This window comes from Lichenostomus cassidix, chromosome 2 (assembly GCF_008360975.1).
Source record: "Lichenostomus cassidix isolate B80296 chromosome 2, HeHo_3.0, whole genome shotgun sequence".
NCBI lineage: Eukaryota > Metazoa > Chordata > Aves > Passeriformes > Meliphagidae > Lichenostomus > Lichenostomus cassidix.
In genome coordinates, this window is record NC_139482.1 from 105,344,580 (window position 1) to 105,372,066 (window position 27,487).

A 27,487-nucleotide genomic window follows, 5' to 3' on the forward strand; every position below is an offset into this window, starting at 1 on the left:
GGAAAAGACTTCCCCTTATCTATGCAAATATGTCTCAGCATCAGGACCTGGGTAATTCGAGTAGTGGCTAGAATAAAAATAGAAAGCATCTCATTGCCTTACTAACAGTTTGAGTAGTCTGCTCATAAAGCTCAAGCTGATGGAAGCTCTCAGTTCACCAGTCCTCTCCACCCCCCAGAAGGAGACTGCTTAGGAGACTGCTTTCTCCTGCTAAGGGAGAAAATAGGTCCCTGGAGCACAGGGAAACACTACCAAAACCCATCATTGAAGCAGGTTTTGGACTAGGCTTGCTCAGAAGGGGCCAGCACTGTTGAACATCACTCACTTTAGACTAGATGCAAGAAGTTTTGAAGCCTTTATTTAGTAGCAATTAAATTATTCAATTAACACTAACCTCCAGACAGCAGTTAAAATATTGTACAAAGAGCAGCTCGCCCTCTAGAAGCTCTGTACACAGTTCAATATAAACAGACTAAGATTGAATGCACCCCACTGAAAAGGGGTAAAGCAGCTGTGCACAGGAGGCCTCACTGAGGTGCTGTACTACCTTTGAAATGCACAAGACTTCCTCCCAGGGAGTTTGCACAGTACAGACACAGTCCTGTCCCCCCTGCCATGTTCCACCAGGTCATTCCTGGACTGATTAGGTTCTTGCAGTGGTGCTGGGCACCAGAACTTCTAGTGCATGAAACAGATTCTTTTAAAACCTGTTACTAGTGTGCAGTTCAAATCAAATCTGTAGATATTTAATGGCTCTTAATTCCTCAAACCATAAGGTTGGTAGCAAAACAGGAGAGCAAAATTCAAAACACACTGCACAAAACATTGAATAAATAACCTCTGAGTAATGTTACCAGCTTAAACAACTGCATTACTGCTTCAGAGATGGGAACACTTCTGGAATCTCCTGAGCAGAGCTCAGGCTTCAAGGGAATTACTTTAGTAAAAGAAAAGTCACTTTATGAAAAATTACATCTTTACAGAAGTGACACACCCTTTTCTTCATTTAAGAATAGAATATTGCAATTACTTTGTGTGCTTTTTAAACATTCCCATGTCACAATAAATAAAACCAGTTTTACTTGTGCCAATGTTATCTACAAAATAAAGTATTCACAGAACAGCTGAAGGTGTTCTATTCCTCATACACCACAACCTAATATAGGTGTACTCAGGGCAGCTTGAAACCACAGCGATTTTGTCCATGCAGGACCCACCATCAGCCAGAGAAATTATTCCCCTACCTTTAGGACTGCAGATCATGTACCACCAGATTTATTGCAGAGATGCTTAATATTCTGTTTGATAACATGTCAGTATTTTCAGGAGATAAGTAGAACAAGGGAAAACATTAAAATGGATTAAGACTTATTTGTATCAGTCAGAGGCTCCTTACTGCATTTTAATAAATATCAGGCAAGTTAAAGTAGTTTCTGTCCCAGTAGTTGCCAGAGTAAAGCCAGTCCTGTGTACCAGTGTGGGGATTGGGGCCTTGGTGGAACCATCTGCAAGGAAACATACAGCATGTTAGTGAAGCTATTAGCATCCACTTGTATACGTTCAGAACTGCTTTGCTGCATCTTCAGCAGTTTATTGCACAAAATAATTATTGCAGGAGTCCTCTTGGTTTTAAATTAATCAGTTTAAAGACATCTTCAGTGACTACATTTCCCCATTTGCTACACTGCTTAAACATCTCTGAGGTGGAATTACTGACACCAATGTTTTGCCATTTAAAGCTGCCATGATTATTACCTAAAAAAAGACAGGTACAGCTTTACTTCAAAGCAGTTGTGAACAACCATTCTGGCATGCACAAGCAGTAAGAGTTTTTGCAAGACATGTAAACACCACAAGCACTGCAGTCCTGAAAAAAACTCCAGAACATTATTTCCCTGGATCTAGGTTACCTCTTGTTTTTAAAGCCTTGTTTTGCAATGCACTTCATCATAGAATCATACAGTGACCTGGGTTGGAAAGCACCTCAAAAATCATCACCTTCCTTGGCCCTTCTTTTCTGGTTAACATAATGTGAAGAAGCCCTTTGTGTTATTTTTTGCATCCCTTGCCAAGTTCCTTACCCCATCCCTACACAACTTATCTCTCTACTCTTTACAGGTGACTTCTCCTTGTTTCCACTGCCTATGCATTTGTTCCCTTCCAGTCTGACCAGCAGTTAACTCAGAAGAGGTGTGCCAGCTACCCTGAGTGTAGATGAAACATGTCTGACAGGCTGCAGGGAAAGTCCTGGATTATTACAATTGAACTATGTTGTGTTGCACTGTTGGCAGCGGGAGACTCATATGAATGCCCAGAAAGCTGATTCCATCTGCATGGAGCTACTGCAAGCTTTTACTAAGCTGGTTATTAATAGAAACACTGAAGTTGAGCACCTGCTTTCTTCCCTTTCTTCTCCCTTCCTGCCTGATATGAGGCATCATATAGCACACAGTGAATACCACTTGCTGTTCGGCCCAGTTACTCAATCTTCTGCCTCAACAGCACACAGTACCAGACCTCAAGCATTTTAACTTCCTTCTTTATTTTGCCAAGCCACATTTATGGCACGAGCCAGCTTGGTAGATGCTGCTTCTGTGGTTAATGTGCTCCACAGTTTCCTTTCACCTCCTCACTGACCACAGAAGCCAGTTGTTTCTTTCTGTGACTCACTGCAGTGACCACACTCACTTAAGTAAATCATCTGTGTGCAAGGCAGCCTGTTTAACTCTGCTGTCTTCTCCTCCAGCACCATAAGATTTCAGAAGAGAAAAAGCACATTCAAACCAAATATGACTTGATCCTTAAAAGGCAAATGCACAAAGGCCACTAGTACTGCAGGGCTATGTTACAAAGCAGGCAAGTTTTGCTTGGATCAAAGGACTTGAGAGATATGTGTTGGAAGAAATGCCTTGTGCTGCCTTCTTGGGAGTAACTGAACAGGTGAACACTCCAGTGCTTCTCCTGCTGTTCTGTTTAAGTGAACTGAAGTCAACAGAAGTCATTCACCCCTAGTACTATACTTAGCTCACTGTACCTCCTGCTTCTCCACACAGGAGTCAGCTCTTCCCAAGTAAGAGGTGTATGGATGGGCTCAGGTGTCCAGTTCACTGGTGACAGCAGCTCATTCCAGAGCTAAAGCCAAATATTTGCTGTGAGACAGGGCTATAAACACAGTGACCTCACCTCTCAGATTAAGGAATTCTACCACCCCACAGCTCACTAGTGTGTCCTCAACTTGCACAGGTCAGGACAGTGTGCCCCTTCACCAGTGTCCACCTACTTCAACAGGAAGAGGAAAGGCAATGGGAAGAACTAAGTTTGAGAGACATGTAAGACCTAAACCAATCAGTGACATGGGAAAGATGGCACAGATTTCACCAAAATCAACAGACCGCTGCTGCATTTTGGAACTGAATTCAGTATTTTTATTCAAGACTTAAGATTACTGGTCAGCATCTAAAATATTAAGTGCTGAACATTATTCACCTTAAGAAACACCAAGACCCCAGTCCACTTCCAAAGTGGATTCAGAATAATATTAAAAATATCACTCGGCACTTTGGAGAACTGTCTTAGGAGGGAGGAATTCTACTAGTAAAAGCAAGAAATCTGTTTTTCTGTGGCAAGGAAATGGCAGTAGTTTAGGTCTGAGTTCATAATGCATTGCAGAATAAGACCTACAGATGACCTGGGAACAGGTAGGAGAGTTTTTCACAGCATGCATTTCTTCCCCCCATAGCACAACTCTCCCTAACACTTAATGTTCATCCTTTATAGGTAGCCACACCTGGTATTCCTACAAAAGAGATCAGACACCAGGAATTTCCTGCTGAAGCTTTAGAAACATCCTGGAAAGCAAAGAGTTCCTGAAGGGTATCCCAGACTTGTGCTGAACAGGTCTACAGAATCTGCACAACAGCAGTTGAAGAACCTTGTGAATGGTGTCTGCACTAATTACATAACCGAAAAACCACAGCTCCATGGGAATTCCCCAATTTTCAATGCCAGCCTCAGTCACTTTGAGCTATATTTAAGCTACTTCAGGAACCTGGAAGAACACAATATAACTATCCTGTCCTTTGAAAACACCTGGTGAGAGCTAGAGCCACTCTGAATTCAGGAAAGGAAGCAAGAGGTGCAAGGCTGTCCAGCACTTAGAAGCTTTACAGAGATTTTATTCTCCATCACTCTATGCAAACAAACCCAAACACTTCAGGAGAGCAGGCACAGGGAAAAGACAAAGGCAGACATGTTCAAACCTGGGATTTTGGGATGATGGGTGACTTCATTAGAAAAAAAAAAGAAAAATGTGATTTATAGTTACAAACATTTTAAAGATATTTAATCCAGTGTCTGCGTATATTAATAATCAAGAAGAGAGGAACCTTTCTTACTTAAAATTTAGCTCTACTCGGTTTTTTTCTGCGAAGACAGTGCCAGTTTATTACTATGCTTTTAAACAGACCTCGTCTGTTCAAACCAGATTCATCTGGTCAGGTTTTCACAGTTTCTTCTTAGCTTGTGTGTAAGAGCTCCCAGCTGACCCCTCATAGTTTAAAGTAAACCCAGAAAAACCCCCAAAACATCCTGGCAGATCCCTTGTATGCTAACTTTTCCCTTAGCTCTTCTCCCTTTTGCAGTTAGGGGCCCCTCCACAAGAAGGCAGTGTCTTGGATAGCTGAGTGATAAACTATGAGAACACAGCAATATCATTATTCACAGAGCCCCTGCGCTGAGAAGTCATGGGCAAGATCACAAGGGGGGAGCATTTCCTTCTCTGCTTGGCCAGGCATGCAAATTTGAGGCAATTATAAATTAAACATCAAACACAGTCCTTAAAAGCAGCCGTCAGAGGCAACATCTTTTTCGTGTCAGAACCAAGAGGTGCTCAGAGAAGATGACACAGCTTGTATTTGGGTATGGGTGTGCAAGTGAGAGGGAAGGAACCGAGAACAAGTCCGACGCTTCCCTCTGGAAGTGCTAAATCCCACCAGGACTGAATCTGCAAACACAACAGCAGCACTGCCAGACCTGCTGCTGTCTGTCTGCTCTTCATTCTGACACAACACTCACTGCATGTCACCAGTGGAGACTGTCACTTAACCTGAATGTTCAAAGCCTTTACATAACTACACACACACACACAGAGGTACCGACCTCGTCTTCCAGTCTTCCTCTGACTTTGAACGATTTTTGCGGGCAGTCCTCTGTTTTTCTTCTAGCCTCTTCTTTTCTTCACTAGCCAGATCTTGAAGGAATAAAAATATACAAAAATACAGAAGATGTTAAAGCATAATATAAAAGACAGGGACATTACTTCATCTGACCCAGAAAATAAAAAGGGAAGTAGTAGAAATTGTCCAGTTAAAAAGCCTTCCACATAACACTGAAGGCTACTGGTTTAGTCTAAGAGTGAAGCCAGGCCACAGGATCAGCCAGTGGCATCCTAGTCTTTAAGACTGCTAAATATATATTTATCCATGGCCTGAGGACCCTGGAAAGGTATCTATGTGACAGCAAATGTGAGCTAAGGGAGGCAGCATACGTAGAATTTATTTCAGTAGGGAAACTGAAGATATACTGGATTTATTTCAGAAGTCTGGCCACCTGCTTCTTGTTGAATTTTGGGTTAAGTTGCTACTGGGGTCTAGTTCCTCATCACCAGAGATTTAGAATATTCATTTCCAAACCACAAAGAATTGTCTTTCTGCAGCATCCCTTCACTTTTTTTGTTAGTGCACTAATGTAGCATCCCAAACAAGCAGAACAGTTCTTCTCTTTGGCAGGAAGGATGATCAGAAGGTCTGAGGAGTAAGTCAGACTCAGAAGCATATTAGATGGAAGTCAATCTCATACCTGAATCCTCAAAAAGCATTTCACACATACACATTCCAAGAATTATTTCCTTAACTATTTCTATCAGCCATTCTCTGTCAGCTACTAACTCACTGTGTATTACTACCTCCTATACAAGCTTCATGCCACTAGTATATCATGAAGGAATATAGTCTGTTGCTAACAGCATAGTTATTTGCAATTTAAATTTAAACACACAAATCACTGGGGATGCTCAGAACCAAATATATCCATCCTCTTGCCCACAGAAGAGTTGTCCAGGCAGGACAGAGTGGCTGTGGGAATTCACTGATCTGCTTTTTTAAATGCCTCAAAGAAATGATTATCAACTTCTGAGAAAAAAAACAAAAGTGCACAACTGCATTGTATTGCACTGTGATACTGGTTTTCATTGCTAGATCTCAGACTATTTATCAGAAGTAGTCACAGTTGTTGCCCTGTTATACATATGAAATGGAATCAGGGTTTCATGACACCCCAATCAATTAGCAATCCAGAGAAAGCAAGAGACCCTATGTTTTTAGTCTGCAAAGCTGGCCATCCTGCTTTAATATTCTAAAAAGCACACAACTTCTACTTACTGGAAGTCTCATTATGTATTTCTAATTCAGTATGCTAGGACAGCAGAAGTGTTCAACTCCCAGTGAAGTATAATTTTGAATCAAGTGTATGATTTAGCACTGCAGTTTCATTTAAATAGTTTTGACTGCATTTCTCAGAACTGGCACATCAAAACACTCCCTCTGCATCAGGCTGATGGAAACAGATGAACTGAAAAGTTCAGAAATATTTCCTTAACACTGTGCAGATACTGTTTATCAACACTGCTTTGCTCACCAATCTAAACCACAGCAGCAGATATGGGCAGCTACGAAGACTAACTCCATCCCAAGCATCCTCTGTACAGGTGGGTGACACCTTTCACCAGGAGCTCAACACAATCTGCAGAAGGTTGTGTTAAAGAGTTGCTGCCAGGCATCATAGAGGAATGCATGGATAGCTACTTACACTAGCTGTTCATGTAACAACTTTTTTTCCAGTCCCCCAGTTTTAAGAAGAAATAAAAACAGCCTTTGCCCATAAGTGAAGTTACCTATTTCTCCATTTTCCATAGCTCTGATATCTGGTCGTAGCCGGCAGTCAGTTTTAGGAATGACACTCTCCATTTCTTTGTCCAGCTCATTCAAAGCCATAGCAAAGCTTGTAAAATTATACATCTGAAATTCAGAGACGAAGATAAAAGGTGACTTTACGATGCCTCTAGCTGTTGTCTTAATACAGAAGGAAACTACTGTCTAAAACAAACATCCAAGTGCTCTTGTATTATTTAATCACTCAATATAGGACTGCTCAAGATACCAGCAAAACTGCACTGTCAGGCAGTGCAGGTGATCCTTGGTGTTTAAGGAGGCCAGCATCCAATTACTCAGTGCACTATTTCTCTCTTATCTTCTTTTTCCAGTCCTGCTGGTATTTTCTGTATCTCTGTAGAAAGATTTCCCCCTTGATTAATGCAGAGAGGGCATCTTTTCTGTGCCAATTCTTTGTCTTCTCAGTTGCACATAATACCCTTGTATTCAGCATAATGGTTCTCCAGCTTCACGTCCCTTCACACACAACTTGTGCCACGCAGGTCTGTCTTTGGAAGTGTCTGGCATCTAATAAAGCCCTTCAGTGAGATTTCTTACCAGGCTGGTGCCTCAGTGGGGAAAGCAGGGTGGAGAGAAGAGATGGGGAAACACCCCATGCCACTATCTACATGAAGCATCCTATTTTTCAGAGAAATTCCAGTAATTCTAGATTCATGCCTGTGGCAGTTATCCTTCCAACCACACATTTTAAAGTTACAGTTGTGGTGGGGAGGCTTGTTGCAATAAACAGGAAAATCCAGACTTGCTAATGACAAAGAAAACAAATGGATGTGCCTTGTGTAAACCATACAGAGTAACAGGATAGCACACACTTTCAATAAGGAGAAGCATAGCTGACCTGTGCTGAATTTGGAGGTCTTGGAGTTATCTTCCATAGCAAAACACTTCCAGGAATAACATACACACTCTCAGAGTCTGGCAATGGCATCTCATCGGATTCCTCAGTATTGCCCACCTAAAGGCAGCACACAAAGAAAAGAGTAGTTCTTTGAAGTCACAAATCATTTACACCTGATCATTCCAATACTGGAACTTACAGAAAATTATTTCCTTGATCAAAGGTGAATAATTTCAGCAAAAAAACTTTTCTGGATGCTTGTCAACAAGGATTGAGGCATTAACATAGCACACATACTCCCAATTCTCTCCCAGTAGAACACTACCAAGTTGCTTGCATCAACATCTTTGTAGATGTAAGCTAGATGTTCAAGCGTTGAAAAATGTCAATTTTTCCACCTCAGAGATGTCCTGTTTCCTCAAGTACAAGCATTTTCATGCCTGATACTTGACTGCATTACTGCTTCATTAAAGGTGAAGAATAGAAGTCACATTCCTCATCCTTCCACAACAAAGAAACGCCAGCACATAACGCAGATGCTGCCCAGTTTGTGCACAACAGAAAACCCTTCTTACTGCTCTGTGCCCAGAGGAACCTTCTTTCCATTAACCACTGCACTACTGAAATGGTAAACTGCAAATGTGAAATGAATATCCTAAATTAGCTACATCTTCTGGGACAGGTATGAAGGCTGACATGTACGGGCCTGAGGCTGCTGTAGCCACAGGACTGTGAAATGCTTTTCCCAGAAAGGAAAAAACTCCACAGAGGGTTACTGGGGCAGTAGAGAGTAACTGGTGATCACAGTGTAGATGTGACCTGAACTGGTTCTAAGCCATTCCCTGTTTTACACACAGCTTTAAAGCAGCTAGGCTGTGATGCTGCTGACATTAATTCCACCACAGAAGCGGATGTTGGAAAATCGAACTAAAGCCAAGCTGGACAATGAGTAAGGCTCTCCCAAGAAAACCTGATGTCACAATCACAGCTAAAAACAGCAGCACGTTTCAGAGATCATCAGAGATTAAAGCCAAACTTAAGGGCAATTAATGCTTTAAATACTTTGGCTACAGGCCAGCAGCTTTAATCCTGCTGCTAATAAGCTTTGCTCTCCCATGGTTTGCTTCAGATATCACCGAAAACATCCAGTACCCAATGTTCACTCAGTTGCCCTCTGACATGATTCACGTGTTACCCTCCCAAGAAAATCAGTAGTAGTAAGATTCTGCTTCACTGAGGAGCCCTTCACTGTGCTTTTAATAATGAACAGTCAGCAGAACAATGCGCAGACCAGGTTCAGCCCCTCAGCTCTCAGACAAAGAATGTTTTTAGTTGACTACATCTGAACTGTGCTGGCAACCTATCATTCTGATCTTTAAATCAATCCTTCAGAAACTGGGAATTTGAAGCAGAACACAACAGTTATCCTTGTATCAAAACAAAGACAATTCAGTATCAGACTGTCAAACTCCAAGCTTTTACAGAAAGGCTACAGTACACAATGCAATTTCTGCCTTGTTGGATAGAAGACCTTAAAACAGCATAATGTTGTCATTATTTTGTCAATATTGCTGTCAATATTGTCAATATTTTATCAATATTGCTGTGAGGATAGTTAACAGACCTGCCAAAGCAAGACCTCTGTAAATGAGGTGTCTGTAAATGAGGCACATGTGAGGGCAGATGCTGTAGCTCGCATTACTCTCTTCCATGTATTTGCACTGAAAAGTCAGCACAAAAGGCTTCATCTTGATTAAAAAACACTCCATTCAAAGCAGAACCACCCTAGTCTACCTGCAGGTCTACTCTAACTCTTCTGATGTTAGTAAAATATCGCCTTTGCACACATGAAGGCTTGTCTAGTTCCCTGAAAAATTATTTTTCCTTGAAGTTTTATTCCTATAAGTAAAGGGATTCAGGGGAAAATCTGCGCTAAGTTGCGAAAGGATTCTCATCTGAGCAAGTTCCCTCAAGGGAGGCAGAAGCATTTCTTGATTAGTAGCAATGCAGCATGAAGTAACTGGTGGAAAACTTCTAATCAGAAGTTTAAAAAGCCATGGACTTTCGTGCCTGAATGAATCCTTCACTACCATGAAGGGACAAACCACATCCAGACATTATACGTGAGACTTGGCTCACCTGAATGCTCCAAAAACATGGAAAATATCAGCTCCTCAGACACAAGAGGCAGTGGGAATACAAACTCAACATAGACTGCCTGCTTCACATCTAGCACTACAAAACCTTCAGTTTTCTACTTTCTTCTTTCTAATAGAAAGAGTTCTGCTAATTAAGTAGGAAAAACATTTCTCTAGAGTCAGAGCAACACTGCAGCTTTAGCTTTATGCAACAGGATGCTCTACTTCAAAGTGAAAACAATTATCATCTTGAGCATTGCTGGAAAATGCAAACATATAGTTAAACAAAGACACAGGGTGTGTTTTTGTTCCTTCTCCCTAGAGCTCTCTGGATCAGACTCCCAGAGAAGCAGCAATCCCCAATGCTTTACTACTCTCCTGATGACAAGCACTGGAGCAACCTCAGCTACAGCAACAATCTGAACCTGCACGGGCACAACTGCTTTCAGAGTTTTCCATCTCTTTTCTTCCTAAGTTTCTTCAAAAACTATCAACACTCAAACAAAAAAAATCTGACTGCAGTCACCAAAGGGGAACAATCTCTGTTTTAAGCTACTATGTGAGTGACTGTTCTTCATCAAGCTCTATGTTGTCACCACTCAGCCTAAACAAAAGGCTTACAGCTGACCAGAAATTTGGAAGAATTATGAACGAGGTTTTTTCACAAAAGAAAAAAAAATCAATTGTGAAGAAAAAATTTAAAAATGCCAGCAGTTCTACAGTTGTGAAAATTTAATAGAAATCAATAAAAAGTTCTGTGTAAAAGCTGGAAAATATGATATTCTATCAAGTAAAGTAACTAATCTGTCCTGCCTCTAAGAATCAAAAACCTCCCGCTAGAATATACATGTTATCATATATGATCAGAAATGGTCCAACTAATGGATATGTTATTTCCTCCATGGAACTTGGGAGGAAGAGGCAGGCAGTGAACTAGACAGTATTTAGACCACACCAAGTTTTGGGAGGTTTGAATACAAATCCAAGAGAAAAAAAACCATTTTATCCCTTAATATTGGTACTCATCCAATCAGTTTTGTATCCTACTACGAAAGAGAAGATAAGGGAAGGAAATCTTAATGCTCTTAAATGCTACTAAAATATTTAGCTGTCTTATCTTTTGAGATCCCACTTCTTTCCATGATTAAATACCTGTTTACTGCTTTTCTTCTCTTCTGTATTTTTCTTGTCATTTTTCTTGTAAGCTTCGAATGTAGCTGGGTCAACACTGTACAAACACTCAGTCCACTTCCCATACAACGCACAAAGCTTCTTTTTGCTGTCAAAAAAAAGACTAAGTTTACAAAGGAGCTTAAAGAGATTTATTTCACCATTTCAGACAAAAATATGCGAAAGAAGAACTTTTGAGGGCAACTTTAAAACTCCTTGGTATTGCAGAATTCATAACCCTGCTGTTGCAGGTTCATGCCCTTGACAGACTCTGTTAAAGGCATTCAGTTCTACAGCTCCCCAAAGAAACAAGGGCAGGCATTTGTTCCCCATTTAGAATTAAGCTGTTACCTTTTGTCCTGAATGTAGCCTTCAACTTTGTGCAACTCCTTCCCAAAGAGGCCGCAGGGCTTGAAGCTTAGTACACATTTCTCACCAGTTCTAAAGGCAGAACAAGAAAGCACTAATTACTTCCAAATGCTTTTCCTTTTCAAACTTGCAGGAAATGAAAGCACTCGGACTTTTAACTTACTTATGGTTAGTTATTTCCACGTTTCCATACTGCTCAATCCAAAGTTTGCCCACAATAATGTTATGCACACAGCATGTAGGATTTGTCCATGTGTAGGCTTCATTATGCCTAAATGAGGGGAATAAAAATTGAAATACTGTATCTTTGTACTGGATGTCACTCATTCAACAAGCCACCATCTATCAATAGTTCCAAGTCTTGAAATGGACCTGGCAATAAATCAGTAAACCCAAGAAATTCATTGCTACTGATTTTATCAATTCCTTAAAACAGTCACCTCAGTGCAGTCACTGTTAGCATGAAAAGACACGATGAAATCCAACAGGACTCAGGCATGCTGGCTTTAGCAGGACTGATATCCAGGCACTTGCACAACATACAGGGCCAGGTCCTCACTGGTGCTATTAGCAGCATGTATGGGGAAACAATGGCAGTGCCTTTCATCTTCCCACCCCCTCCTCCCCACAAAGTGATCTGCCATCAGACTCGGGGCTGTGGGTGTTGGACACGTCCATTCCTAAGCCGTGAGACTTTAATGCACACTAATCATCAAGGATGAGGCACTGTGCCTGTTCAGTTATTACTGGTCAACTTACTCAAGAAGCTCCAAAGTCATCGTTCCTTTTGGTTCTGCTTCCACACTCTTGCCCCAGAATTTGAGTTTAGGATAAATTGATCCATGAAACACAAAATCATTATTTAAACCTTCAGCATAGAAAGCACTGATTGGTGGGTGATGGCTAACTTGCTCTGAGAGAAGTCTAAATCCAAGATCATCTCTGCAAAATAAAGATAACCAAAACCATGTATCTATGTATCAAGTGTAGTGAAACTGCAGTAGTTTTTCCTGAGGTGAAAGGGATAGTTGGACTCATGCATAGTTGCTGTACTCAACGCAAGACTTAGGTAAAAGCCTAGGCTAAACTGAAAGATGAACTAAAACATAGAACATCCTCATTTTAAATAACTAAGGACTTGATACAGAAAAGAAACAAGAACAACCAGATCCGATGAGTAAATATAGTTACTTTTGATACTGATTTTTTTCTCAGATTTCACTTAAACACAGGCCAAAACATTAGCTGAAAGAAAAATCTGCCTTAGGTGCAGCTACAGAAATAGACTCATGTTGCTCATTAGGTACTCTGAACAGTCCTGTACACCTTCCTTATGTACCATGCACATTCTTCATTCATAAGGTTTCGGGCGAAAAAAAATTGCAAATAAAACTTGCTTTTAAACCTGGCAAATTTCATTTGCCTGTTCTGAATTTAAAAGTTAAGCAGTTTCCCTTCGCTGAAAGGTGCATTGGTGAACACCAACACGCATTGCAAGCACCTGCAGCAGCTGCTAGGAGAATGGCTGGAAGCTTATGAGCTGAAGTGCAGTCTGCAAGCCACCTGACAAACCTAATGAAAGATCTCTTACACTGAATATCACCCTCCAGTGCAGCTCCTGTTCATTACCTGATCAATTCATAGGTCTCTCCAAGCAATGGGTTGAATGGCTTTCCTGTACGTTCCCACTGCGAGGCTACAGCAGACACAGCAAATGCAGCAACACACTGTTCAGAAAAGTAAGAGCACACAGTTAATAAACAGCAGCCATGGTGTCACAGAATACCAAAATATTTCCCTAGACAAATGTCCTGGTTTCTGCTGGGATAGAGTGAGTTTTCTTCCTAGTAGTTGGTGTAGTGCTGTTTTGGATTTAGAATGAGAATAATGCTGGTAACTCACTGATGTTTTAGTTGTTGCTAAGCAATGTTTAGCAACAAAGCCAAGGCCTTTTCAGTTTCTTGTACCGCCCCACCAGGCTGGGGGGGAATAAGAAGGTGTGAGGGGACACAGCAAGGAGAGCTGACACATTGATCAAGGGGTTATTCCATGCCATATGACATCATGCTCAGTATGTAACTTTGGGGGAAAGCTGGGGCTGGGCGCTGCTGCTGCTTGGAAACTGCCTGGGCATTGGTCAGTGGGCAGTGAGTGACTACACTGTGCATCACTTGTTTTGTACATTCAAATGATTATTTCCTCCCCACCTCTGCACAGTTCTATCCCCCATCCCATGGAGGAGGTGGGGAGGATTAGGGTAAGTAGCTGTCTGGTATTGAAGCTGCCTGCTGGCTTAAACCATGACAGTCCTGGTTCCAGACAGACTTCCACCACATGGGTCACATGCACCTGACTTAATGTGCATCTCTGGATAATTGCTTGTTGTCCAGGTCATCATAAATCACCTCCAGCAGGGCTATTTCCCCCAGGTACTGACACCTTTCTCCAAGGTGTCCACTTGTCTGGGTGACATAAAACATCTGCCTGGAAGGAATATCTTTCCTTCACACCTGACATGAGTCACCTCCACAGTGACTTGTGTCACTTTTCCAATCACTCTGTCACTGCTCCCTGTCGTAGAAAGGGATCCTACCTACTGGCCCTGCTATTACCCCAACATTGGAGCAGGCTGGTGATGTGTTCACCCGGATGACAGCCAAAATGTTTTGGTGTATCTCACAGCTCAGGGTCGGCTCTTTGGCTCAGCAGCAGTGCCAGTCACAGGAGTTGGAGTAGCTCCAGTGTCTTTTATTTTGCTGTCAGATCCAGAGAACTTCTCTTCCCCTTGAGGGTACTGAATGGTGTTGAACTGGGGCCAAGCCCCAGCACCTTGCAGTGATTTCTGTCACTCTCGAATTGCCAGGGTGACAGCATAATTTTTCCAAACGTTTTATTAATTTTTCAGGATTCTGGACTTGCTTAGGAGTGAAATTCCAAAATGTTGGAGATGCCCACTATCCTAGTACTTGCCCATACTATCCCACACACCCGGCCACTCATAACTATCCAGCCTTGGGGCAGATCTCTGGGTGATATCCATAAACTGCCGTTTTACTGAAAAAAAGACCTGAGACACATTCAGGAGATGCAGCAAAATGAACAAGCAGATTTGAATATCCTGATGCTATTTGAAATTCTCAAGAGCTAATTAGTCTGGAGAAGAAGGGGATGGTGGAAGAAGGTATTTCCCCTGTGGATTTGCTCTCTGATTAGAAAAGGCAAAAAGTGTAACTATGAATAGTTTCCTATAGATGGCTCTCAAAGTATGGCAATGATGGCAATGCTGAGTGGAAATACCAGCTCAGACACACCACCAGGAATTCTATCATATCATATCATAAGACAGTGTTACAAAGTACAACAAAATGCTAACCTTAACCCAACCCCCAGAGGAGATAAACAGGCAGCAGGGAACATATACAGTAAGTCAGATGTTGCATAACACAATTCTGAGAATATTCACAGCAGCTCTGAGAGCAAATATATCAACATTGTGACCAGAGACTATCAAACTAATATCATAAATACTTATAGTGAATTTTATTTATTATGCTCTGGTCAGATCTGTTGTTATCTCAACCCTTCATGCTCTGCTCCTTGTGGGTTGCCATAAAAGATCGTTGTGGTTTAAGCCAGCAGGATAAACACCATACATCTCCTCACTCATCCCCCTCCTCCAACCCAAATGGGACGGGGGATAGACTGGGGGGATAAAATAGGTGTGATCAGTGGGTTGAGAAAAAGGCAGTTTAATAGGGCAGAAAAGCAAGGGAAAATAATAATGATAAAGTAATGGCAACCATCAAAACAAGTAATGCACAGCACAATGGCTCACCACCCACCAACTGATGCCCCATCAGTTCCTGAGCAGCAGCCCTCAGACAGCTTCCTGCTTGGTTTACGTACTGAACACAACACCATATGGTATGGAATATCCCTCTGGAAGCTGGGGTCAGCTGTCCCAGCTCTGTCCCCATCCCAGCTTCTTGTGCCCCCCAGTCTCCTCACAGGTGGGGTGGCACAAGGAGCAGAGTCTTTAACTTACTGCAAACACAGGTTAGGCACAACTAAAACATCTGTGTGCTACCAACATTATTTTCATTCTAAATCCAAAATATAGCACTGTAATAGGAAGAAAATGAGCTCCATCCCTGCTGAAACCAGGACAATAAACAAAACTGGATAATGAATAAGGGAACCCAACATGCAGCAAATTACAGGAGTTTCTCTTACAATGAGACCCAAAGAAAAAGGATTCCATGACATTCACCATGAGCTCACATAAACTAGGAAAACCAACGTACCTGCATTCGCTCGGTTGTGCTGGAAAGCGAGCTGGCTTTGTGGATGAGATATGTGTGCTCCATGTACTCCGTGAGCCGCTGTAGGAAGCTCAGTGGCTCGTTGAATATAACCGGCATTGTGATCTTCGACAGCTCCTGGTGCACAAATGAAATTTGTGTTAAAAGTTGAATGATTAGATACACTGACCTGCAGTAACCCAAGTGTAATTGGCTTATTACAAAAATAAATTATGCTCTTAGTGCTAATGCAATGTGCTTGACCTGGCTCTGCTAATACTGAAAGGACAAAACGCTTATAAGCTCAATAAGCAGAGCTGTGCTGGTGTTGAGGCTACTTTTAAAACAAAAAGAAAACCAAACATCAAACAAACTTCCTATCAATGAACACATTCAGGTGAGATGAAACAATGGAATGAAATATTAAGGAGCCTTTTAAAAATTAAGTTATTTATTATTCCTTAAATAGATACAGACCATCTAATTACTTAAACATTATCTTTTTTTGGAGGCAGGTGGGCAAGCGGGGGTGGGAGGAGAATGAGAAAACAGGGAAACATGGTGGTACAAGAGTAAAAACAGGGATTCTATATTCTGAGGAAAAAAGGGGTTTTGTAATAGGAATAAAAATTTGAAGGAAGCCCTACCGTTTGGATACTCTTTGTTCTCTCCCCATTTTTAAAAAGCATGCCCTCTGCATGCATAACACAGCAGTGGTTTAAACTGCCTGCAGCAGCAAATTAAAAGGGTGAAAGTATGACTGCTGGCCAAGTGTGCGGCAAACAGCACCATCCTCAGCCATAACAGCAGCACCTGACACCAGGAGCCTTGGCAGACGCTTTGGTACAATTCATTACAAGTTCTGCTGTTCCCCACAATTACAACTTCTGTGCAGCAATTGCTGTAAAGCAGAATTAAGACCCCCTTTTCCCCACACACGCCTTATGCAAGACAGGCTTTCAATCTGTTCTTTGTATTTTATAACACTTTTCCACTAAACCCACTGTGAGAAGCCTCAGACACTTCACAACAACTTGGGAGAAGCATTCCCCAGCATTTCCACACCTCATTGTCTGGTGCTGCTCCCAACTATACCGAGGAGGAGAAAACAACAGCAACTAAAACCACAGACCTTCCCTTCTGAAGACTACTGCTAGAGACTGATAGAGGTTTGTCAAAAGCACGTATTTTCAGCCCACTGTAGGATCTAATAGAGAGAAGAACTATTCTCAATTCACACTTAGCTGGAAGTTGATTAGGTGCCAACCAGCTAACTCTGATCTGGCCACCGTCTGGTCAGTAACACCAGGGAAGAGGGAAGACTCAGATACTAAGGGGAAGGGAGAAGAGCAAAATGAAAGTGGTTGGGTTTTTTTGGTTTTTTCACAGTCAAAAAAAAATTGCTACCACAAAGTACTTAGAGGGTTAAAGTCAAGAGAAGATGCTTATACTGAAAGAATATTGCTCTGACCAAGTCTTGCCTTCTCAAGTTGTGAGAGCAAATAAAGTATAAGCAGCAAATTAAAAATAAAGTAAAACAAACAAACCAACTCCATAAACAAACACAAAAGACATCTTCTCCCAAACAAGTTTTCATTTGGGCCTCAAATAAAACAACCACTCCACATTTTTTATCATAGCTTTCTGATTACTTACCATGCCAATGCATTTTCTTAAGATACTCCAGATACTGAAGTCATTTCTGGAAAACATCGGAGATGGCAAGCTTGTTCTGTAGAAAGGAAGAGGGGAAAAAAGCAGAAGTAAGAAAAGTTTTCCAATACTAACCATGACGAAGAATCGCAAATGCTCATTCATGAAACAGTTTCCTGATTTTAAAATTAAAAACCCAGGGAGAATGACTGTGCTACTTTGAAGCACTTAAACTGTTTTACCTGCACAGAAACATGAATTTCTCCAAAATCCATATAACTAATTTTGCATAACACCAGGGGAAGAGAATGTCTATAGCAGTCATCACAACAGTGCTTTCAGAATGGCACCATTAAGATATTGAGTTGTATCTTTGTGAAAAAATAGAAGTTAAATCTGAATAGATATATAAGTATGTTCACTACATCTGAACAGATCTGAGGGTTAAACAATGGGGTTGTTTTGGGGTTTTTTTTGCTAGTCACCTTTATACTGACAATGAAGGGCCACAACATTTATGGCCTATATTAAAATCAGCCCTCAGAAACAACAGAAAAAAGCAGCTTCATTTAAGAAGAGAAAACAGAGCAGCCTGTTCTACAGGGGGCTGACATATGCTGAAACAAGTCATAAGCATATTTTCAAGGACCAACATTTAGGCCGAGAACACAGTGTGTGTTTCTCAGCCTTATGGGAAATCGGGCACAGAGTTTGTTCAGCTTTGTTACAGCTACTGACCAGCTTAACTGTTAATCCAATTTATTTCTAGAAAGGCATAAATATTGGTCAAGTCCTTTGTCCACAATACTAAAATTCACTTTTGGATCATGAAGCCATTGCCAATGAGCAAAATTCACAATTTTTCTGTTCTTATCAGTAGATAAAAATTACCTAGAGCTCACTCAAACTGCATGAACTACTGAAGTTTCAAAGTTTAGTTAACTCTAAATGATTGTGCTGCCCTCCTAACCAAGGCTGTCTTGACTCTGCTCAAGGTAGCTAAAGCAATCTTTTTTAGAGAGTGTGAACAGGCTGTACCTTCCACTTTTCTGATTAACAGAAGCACTGCCAAGAGAAAAAAAAAATACTCAGGCTGAATTGTTTGTTTCAGTAGCCCTACTTGCTGTGCTACCTCCTCTGCTTACCTGCCACTGAAACCTTTACCAGGGCTGATGCTTCAGTCTTCAGAAAGAACAAAACCATAAAATGTTCCTTAAAATAAAACAAACCCCATCCCATCAAAACCCCAGTCATATGTCTGAACTCATGGTAGCAAACTATTGTGTTAGCAAGTAGCTACAAGGCCAACACTGACTTGTTTTACTCAGCTCCCCGGCAGAGGATGAGTGGGTAGGAGAACCAACATATTGTCACTCACTCCCTACTCCAACTTTTCACTGAGACAAAAACGTTTTGTCAAACAGATCACCCTGAATAATATTAATTATAAAATATTTCTGTAGATGCTTTGATACAAATGTCCAGGAGAGGACAGTGTCCACCAACTACTCAGTCTTGTCTTCACTTGTACTGTTTACTTGTTTTTCCTGTGTATTCTTTAATGCAGGCAGTCAGCAGAGTGGATACTGGTGTTTAAGCAAGCCCTTCTGCATGTTAAAAACATTAAACCTTAGTTTGCTGAAGTATACACAAGGATTGCTTTCTTTACATACTAAAACTTACATTTTCATTAAAGTTAACCTGCCCTTTTGTTCAATCCCCTAAAACTTGGAATTCAGTTTCAGCCACTCATCTGTATTTGTTGCCTGTATCAGTCAAACCTGCTATGGGAGTCAGTTCTCTCCTCCCTTGAACACACATACATATACTGAAAAAACAAAGCAGTTTAAAGCTACCAAAGAAAATCCCAGGGACAAGTAAGGACATATGGAAAAATTACAGGCAGCCAAGACTTGAGGCCTACTAACCTTGACATACTCCCTGTGATTAAACAAAAGGGTTTTGAATGCAAAAATTTCCTTCCAGATGTCAATTTTAAAAACAACTCAGGAAGTTAATTTTAGCTTTAAGTGACAAAAAACATCTGCTGGAATTTCTGTGCAGTAGAAAGATGAGATATAATTAGGATCCTTTACATTAATGAAAACACTTGTCCAAAGCATTAGCTATTACAGATCAACTACTACAGGAATTGTGTGGGGAAGGAGACAGATGGAGTGAAAAAGGCATGTATAGCTTGCTCTTCATGCCAGCCTGAACAAACAACCTCCTGGCTCCTATGAAGTTGAGCACCAACATGCTTGCATTCTGAAAGGCCCCCAATGCAGGGACCAAAAGGAAAGCTGACCACAAAACCCAGCAGTAACAGGGAAATAGCATTGACAAATGGATATAAAATGTTGGCACTTATTACAGAACACTTGTGCAATGGAGTTTTTGGCAGTTTGTTTGCAATTTTTTGAGGGGTGGTTTGGGTTTTTTTTGCCCCCCCCTTTTTTTTTTTTTGAGTTTGGCTCAAATTAAAATTTCCTGTAAAAAAAAGTGATATGAATGCTTCCAGATTATTCACTGTACTGTTCTATCTCTCAAATCCTCTTCCAAGAATTGTAACAAAAGTTAAGTCTACACTCAAAACACTCTGTGAACAATCAGTCTGATGCAAACGACATTAAAAAAAAAAACAGAATAAAACCAGAATAAACCAGCAGATTATACGTGGTATTGGCTTCATCTATCTGCATATGTACTTCCCAACACTTTTAATTCCTTGGAACCAACAGATTTATTCCTACATTTCCAAACTCAAAGCATGTATGCTCCCCCCGCCAAGCAAAAACTGACTTCTACGTCTGTGTGGAAAACCAGCAACCACTCAAGTAATATTTGAGGTGCAGATTAGAAGTCAGGTTTTCTGTATGAAGACAGGAAATATTTATACTGAGTTAAGCAGTGTTAGGTACTCTCATATGCAACCTAAAGGCAACTTTACTGATCTGAAGGTATCAGGATTTTAAGGAAAATAAATTAATCTGGTCTATTTTCTAAGTGACTTCTTTCCATGTGGTTAACACAAATGGAAGTTTAAAAAAGCTACAAGCAAATCCAACGGTGTAAGGATGGAATTAAGTGCTGTCAAAACATTGTGAACCCCTCACTTCATGTAGCATCAAGAAGTTACAGTTTTCGCTCTCAAAAGAACACAGATGGCATCACTGACAGTGCCTATACGGCCACATGCATGTTGTTAGAACTAGCCCTGGACAAAAAGAGGTACAAATTGGAGCCAGCAGCTCTAGGCAGGTAACAGAGTTCTGAAGTCACATGAAACAGATGCTGTACTAGGCCAAACATTGCTACTACCAACAGCATCAGAAAAGAGCTAAATATACCACCTGTCTTCCGTCCCTTGAGAAGGTTCTCTTGGAGGTAAAGTTTCAATTGTCTGAGCTTCTAGGGAGAAAAAGTTTGCATCAATGTATTTGGGGACAACTCCCAGTGTGACACTGAAGTGCCTGGTAAAAAAGCCTAACATTACAGCTCAACCTATGATGTTGTTATGCTCATTTAATCCTGTAAAATACAGCCATATATTCTATAGCCATTCAATCACATAAAATATGGCCGTACTTTCTGATCCAAATGCAAAACATATTCAAAAAACTTTCCACTTTTCTTTAGCAGTAAATTATTAGCTGATTTATGCACTCATTTTACTCCAACATCCTGTGCACTCTTTACTACTAAAAAACACACAGCTCAGAGAAAACACCTGATGCAGGCATATTTGTTTACTACTCTTCATAACTCTTTATAAAATCAGGAGATCTGAAGTGCTCCTCCCTGCAGTTCTGACAGCACAGTACAGCATCATGAGAACTTGCCCACTAACTTTTTTTATAGTAAACAGAAGATCAATTCCCGTTAAAACTCCTCAAGACAATGCAAGTCAACGCGCACCATCATTTTCATGTTGATTATGAACTCCATCCTTTCTCCTCATTGTTTCCAGGGCAGTGAAGGCAATTCAGATGTCGACCTTTACCTACTGCTTTTTCCCCCACTCCTGAACTTCCTGCTCTAATTAGGGAAGGCACTTAGCCAAGGCCATAAATACCATCTTGCTAACACCACAAGAGCAAAGCAACATGCTTAGTCAGCTGCTTTATGTTATCTCCCCAAAACACCCATTACTCCACCCAAGCCGTCATCTGCCTTAGTCTTTGCCTAGTATGAGACATGCACAGGTTGACCCTTGAAACATCAGGTCTGACGCTCCCACTCACTTCAACAGTTACTGCAATTTAACTATTTAAGATACCAAGTAATTAAAGCCTATCTTGCTTTCGTCTGTAAAATTAAATATTAGTTTCCTGTTTCTACAGAAATCTGGTGTCCCCATCATCATCCTGCACATCAAAACACTTCCAACATAGTCAAACAGTCTCTTTTAAACATGCTGAAGTCTGGCTTTATCTGTAGCACAAATGTTATATTGCCCTTTCACTGAAACTGGAGAATAGTGGTGTCTGTTACATCTCATTAACTCCAGACCTATTGTCCTCCTTTATCGGCAAGGAAACAAACAAAAATAGATCATTTGACAACACAAAATAAGCACATAAAACATGGATGAGACTTTTAGAATAAGACTCCCTTTGTTCACATTTGAGTTTCTGATGCCAGGCTAGCAATATTTTTCATTCATTCCTGATACCAACAGAAGGATCAAATGACTCGAAATTAAAGAGGCAATAGGAGGTATAGGTCATTAAAGATACATGAAGGAATTAAAATCCACATGGATTTCAATAAGATCTAATAAAAAACAAGTGTGTCCATTTTTAAACAGCACATTATATTTTGTTTTTACTTATTCAGATTGGATCATCAAAAACCAAGATGCAAGGAAGCACATGAGCCTTGGAAAAACATTCTTTATAAAACCACAGCACAACCAATTACTTGTCAATCATCCCTAACAAAGTTTTCAAAGTTTTCTGTTAGCTTTTCAGAGATTCCTGTGGTCTCTTATCATTAATGCATATTATAAAGCTTCAAGAATGGACAACATCCTACCTGTGTTTTTTTATTCCATTTGACAGCGACTCCCCACTGCCACACACCTTTTCTTCAGACATGCTTGAAGGTATTGTATCTTTTGAATCCATGCCGTCCTCTAATGAGTAGGCTGCTGTTGTTTCAAACCCACTTAATGATTTTTCAGATTCCGAATCTGCAAAAGAGCAGGTGCATGTTAATGAATGTACTGCCTGTGCTAGACTTCAGTCACTAACAGATCTCCCCTCCTTGTACAAAACTGAAACCTAAGTAGGCTGCTGTGTCCTGATGACAGCATCCATTTGGTAAGTAACTAGTAGTGCCAGAGACTGCTGCAGCCCAGCATCTAGATAGAAAGAAACTGCACAATAAAGCAAGACCACAATACATTAAAAATCCTCTATCAAACTGAGCCAAAATCTGGCATTTTTATTAAACTGAAGCTATTAGACCTTGCTAAGGACAAGTGCCAGTGCCATATAGATGCCAGTACCCTACCAAACAAACAGGTACCTTGAGTAATGACTCCTTCAGTTAGGTCTAAATTCTTAAGGCACTCAGTGCTGCTCACCAACCTTCATTTCCCAACTCACTGAACAAGTATCAACGAACTGGAGGATGTATCATACAGCTAACAGGAACCACGTAAGTTCCAGCAAAGTCTAGATGATAAACTCACCAATCAACAAGATAAACTTCGTACTGTGGAAGCCAGTTCAATAGGACAATCCACATCACATCTGAAACTAAACACAACACCAACACCTTCTTTCCAGCCAGTGTTTTAGTCAGACACAGCTTGTCCAGCTCTGAAGAACAGACAGTCTTGTCCCCAACCAGAAAGTAAAAATTTCGTGGCAAAGGCTGTATTTTTTGTGTTAGGTTTTCTTTCAAACCTGAAAAGATTGTCAAAGGATTATCCAATTGCAAGTTTCAGGAAGTGATGTAAAAGCTCAAGACACCAACATCTTTCTGATTTGAAAAATCCTTTAGCAGAAACCAGGTATCACACTGAATGGTAAACAGCTTAATGCAAGCCTCACTACTTCTGAAAAAAGTAGACCCAAACTATTGTAGACACTATTCCTGCCATGTACTTTTTCCAGCATATGCTATTGCTCTTGGCTGCAAAATCCCAGAGAAATAATTGCAAAATCAGCCATTCTCTCACACACTCGTTCTAATTCAAAACCAGTAATCAAAACCTGCTGAAGAAGCAGCCCATCTAAAAGAATATTTCACTCACAGCTGTCTACTGCCAGGTGCTTTCTTTTTTCTCTTTAAAAATCTATGCCAGTAGCTTCTCCAGAACATGTAAATTGTATATTGCTTTGCTGATGGGTGTGTGTATATATACACACACACACACACGTATGTATATAGCGACAAGAGAACTTTCTACCACATTCAGATTACAGAAGGGTCAGAAACAGGATAAATCCCGATGAATGGATGGGCTGTGTCAAAATGTCTTCATCCTTTCTAGAGATCTAGAAGCATGAAGATCTTTCATTTAAAACATCTATGCCTATCCTCATCAAGACGATACTGAAATTAAGACAGTTGCTAGGGAATGAAAAGAACTGCCAGCTGGTGCTGAGGATATGTTAAAAAAGTGGACTGGCACTCCAGAGAATCTTCTCACAATTTTCCCCAAATTTGTCAGTCTAGTTCTGTGCCAAATTATGATATAACATATCAAAGCATTAGTTTGGTGGGTACTATATATAACAAGTAGGGTAAGGAAAAGCATTTTCACTTGGGACGAGTCTGTTACATAAAATACAGATTTGTCCAGAGATCCTAAGCCCAGGTAGCCAGGAAAACACAGTTTTCTTGCATATCCAAATATTGTACAGGAAAAGACACTTTAGGAGTGTAACACAACTTGGGCCTCAGCTACCTGATCACACAACAAGTTATAAATCCCCTTCAGGTATGTATTCCATCTCTCCTTTGAAAGAGCTGCTCAACTGTGCTGACAGTTATGATGACTAGAAGAACATGAAGCCAACCCAGTAACATAAAGAATTCTGGCTCCTGTAGGGTCCTTTCATCTCTCGTACCATCCAGGACTGTCTTGCTTTCAGCCAAGAGTCATGATGTGCAAATTCCCTCAGAGCTTCTGCAAGACTTAGGACTCCAGAGGCAGAAAGGAAAGAACAGGTGTCACCAGAACAGCCCATTGCTCATGGATATGCTTCTCAGTACAACAAGGATTTTTAAATACCACACACGTTCAGTTCTCCTCATGCTGGCCTTAGTGCCCAGAGACGATTCTGCTGGACTGAGCTCTGCACCTGCAAACCTCTCCAGAGCTGTAGTCACTGGCCAGACAGCCTTCTCCAGGGCATGTACCTTACCTAATGCAACATGACAATGCTACACAATAAGAAACAGTACAAGAATGAAGCACAACTGTTGTAAGAAATTGCTCTCTAGAGAAACCTCACCCATTTTCCTGAGAAATTGAGAAAGTATGTCAACAGCAGCTGTAGTCAAAGAACTCGGTCTCCAATCCCTGAACCTCGGCTACCTCCTTTAACCGAATGAACTTAGTAAGCCTTGAGAGATTGTTAAGGTGTTACAGTGAATAAGCCTAGTATTGTATTGTGAGCACAGATCAGCAGGCAACTCAAACTGAGCTTTTCCCTGTGCACTTGCAGCGAACTCTTTTCTGAATTAAGATTTGCATACTCCCCCGTCACTGCAAAAAAAGATTTATATTCACAAGTTTCTACAGAGCAGCTGTCAAACAGATGACTAGGAAAAAATGAGGGTTTTTTTATTGAACTTAACGGGTTGTGGGCTGAGGAGGAGGGAGAAGGAATAAGAGTCCCTGTTCAGAAGCCAAAATTTTAAAGTGATCTCTGAGACAAGACCAAGCTGATTAGGAAGCTCTCCAGCTCCTGAAACCTGAAAAATTAACAGTACAAACAGCAGCTACATTCTACAAGAGAGGGGGAGAAAGGGGAAACAGCAGAAGCAAAGACAGAAACTGAACTCAAAGGACCTCATTTCCTATTGCAACAACTGGTAAGTCTTCAGATGCAGATAGAAAAGTTTGGCCAATGTTTTTGATTAATAAATAAATCTGAGAAAGACAGCGTTTAACCATGGGCGCTGTTGGGTTTCAATTCTGACCAGGTGCTTCCCATCCCCCTGAGACACCTGAATTCATTCTTTTAACTCTATTCAAGGCAAGAAGTTATATATATATATATAGGCAGCAGTGTTCTCACAGAGGCTGCAAAGTATTTTTGGTACACATTCAAAAAAAAGCCACTTGACAAACTACGCTAAACATGGAAGGAAGGGCAAGAAAGAAGAGGCTTTTTGTACCATTTTTACTTTTAAGTGATCTGATAACTGCAGACAAACCAGGAGGCAAGCAAAAGCAATGTAGTCTGTTACTTCTTGTATCATTTAGGCGTGTTATTTATAAACACAGCACCCAGCAGTGGTAGATACCAGCAGAAGCTGTATTATGACAGGTTAGCTTCAGTGTATTTAAATGTCCCTGTAGCTAAATAACTGCTTTTGCTGCAAGATTTCATCTATGCAAAATCATCAATAACCCTCTCAACACACACAAAAATCCTGTTTGCAGAAAAAAACCCCACCTCTCAGATAAAAGCTGTTTAAAGAGAAAAATAGAGGCAGATCTAAACTCTTCCCAAATAGGGTGCCAAATTGCATATGAGAATGGAATCTTATCTGCAAGGCAAAAATCAAGTACCATTATCCTTTTATTCTTGCCCTGTTTAGCCACTTTTCAACAATGTGGATGGACTCTGCATTTGTATTCCATTTCTATATACTTCCCAGGTCTGTATTAATCAAAGCTAGTAACTTCTCCAGCTCTCTAGATGGCATTGGTCTTTTTGAAATTTGCTATTTGTTCAGTGCTTCTTCCCTTCCCCAGCGCCCTCCTGCTCCACCCCACCCTGCTTTAAACATAGAAGAGTTTGACACATGTTAAGCATTCAATCCTGAAAGTGAGAGCTGCAGCACTCTGTGTGGTATCGAGTTTAATTACACATTTCCACCACTCCCATGATGAGTGGATCAGCACACTGGGAAGCACTGTTAACTGACCTATGGCTATCAGAGTTCAGATTATTAACACCCTTAACTTTGCTCTTCTTAACACTGGATACCATGCTTTGGTAACACAAACAACTTGCATTTTTCTGTAGGTTCTTCCTTTAATATCTCTCTCATTGCTGGGATTTAGGAACTACTGCAAGTCAAAAAGTACTGACAACACCATATCACTTACATAAAGATGAGATTTTGGAAAATAAACTCCAACTTCACTAAGTTATCTTACCACATTGCAAACATTTTCCTGACCCCAGTTTTGGAAAAGAAAGAGGGTATTTCTGTAACTCTGGCCACAATTTCTACAAACAGAACCACACACCACAGACTTTACAGTGAACAATTCAGTCTGTGCCAACACTAGCAGGTAGCGTGGCTCGGCTGGAGCAGATTTGCAAGTGGAACAGATGGTGCTGAGGACTTGACAGTCGAACCAGATACATTTCTAGTGGTGTTCTCTTCAGATCTGCTCTACTCTGCTGCCATGGACTGAGTGTCCAATAGGAACTGGACTGTATCTTCTGATTCAGCTTCATTCAGGAGCAATTGGATTGCTCTACAACGCGAACCAGAGCATGGCAAATGGGGACAAGTAGCTGCTGCAGTGAATACATGCTTTTTGATACACCTCTTCCTGAAAAACCTGCTTGAAAATTGCTCTGAATTGTACCATTAGTGATACTTCTGTTTAGAGTAAACAAGAAATGTCTTATATACAGACAAAATTCTTTTTAAAAAACAAAACAAAAAAGGAGCAGTGGCATCTTCTTTCAACCTGTCAAGTCAAAACTAACAATTCTTCAGCTCAAAGTACAAGCCTACTTATGCAACACTCTCACTTCTAAACTCACTCCTACAGCAGGAATTTAAAAATTCATAGAACTGCAA

The 27,487-nt window shown here is 40.8% G+C and overlaps 1 protein-coding gene across 1 annotated transcript in view; it reads right to left on the bottom strand.

The window, feature by feature from the left end:
• Nucleotides 1-336: 336 nt before the first annotated feature.
• Nucleotides 337-27,487, bottom strand: part of OSBPL1A (oxysterol binding protein like 1A) — a 76,641-nt gene continuing 49,490 nt past the window's right edge. Inside the window, exons 17-28 of the mRNA XM_085052706.1 lie at nucleotides 22,514-22,670; nucleotides 17,480-17,555; nucleotides 15,827-15,961; nucleotides 13,152-13,249; nucleotides 12,282-12,464; nucleotides 11,686-11,793; nucleotides 11,505-11,594; nucleotides 11,136-11,262; nucleotides 7,846-7,962; nucleotides 6,950-7,073; nucleotides 5,158-5,248; nucleotides 337-1,505 (exon numbers count right to left, since the gene is read on the bottom strand). Coding sequence (XP_084908832.1) covers nucleotides 1,403-1,505; nucleotides 5,158-5,248; nucleotides 6,950-7,073; nucleotides 7,846-7,962; nucleotides 11,136-11,262; nucleotides 11,505-11,594; nucleotides 11,686-11,793; nucleotides 12,282-12,464; nucleotides 13,152-13,249; nucleotides 15,827-15,961; nucleotides 17,480-17,555; nucleotides 22,514-22,670 — 1,409 coding nt within the window. The 3' untranslated portion in view covers nucleotides 337-1,402. The remainder of the gene's footprint in view (nucleotides 1,506-5,157; nucleotides 5,249-6,949; nucleotides 7,074-7,845; nucleotides 7,963-11,135; nucleotides 11,263-11,504; nucleotides 11,595-11,685; nucleotides 11,794-12,281; nucleotides 12,465-13,151; nucleotides 13,250-15,826; nucleotides 15,962-17,479; nucleotides 17,556-22,513; nucleotides 22,671-27,487) is intronic.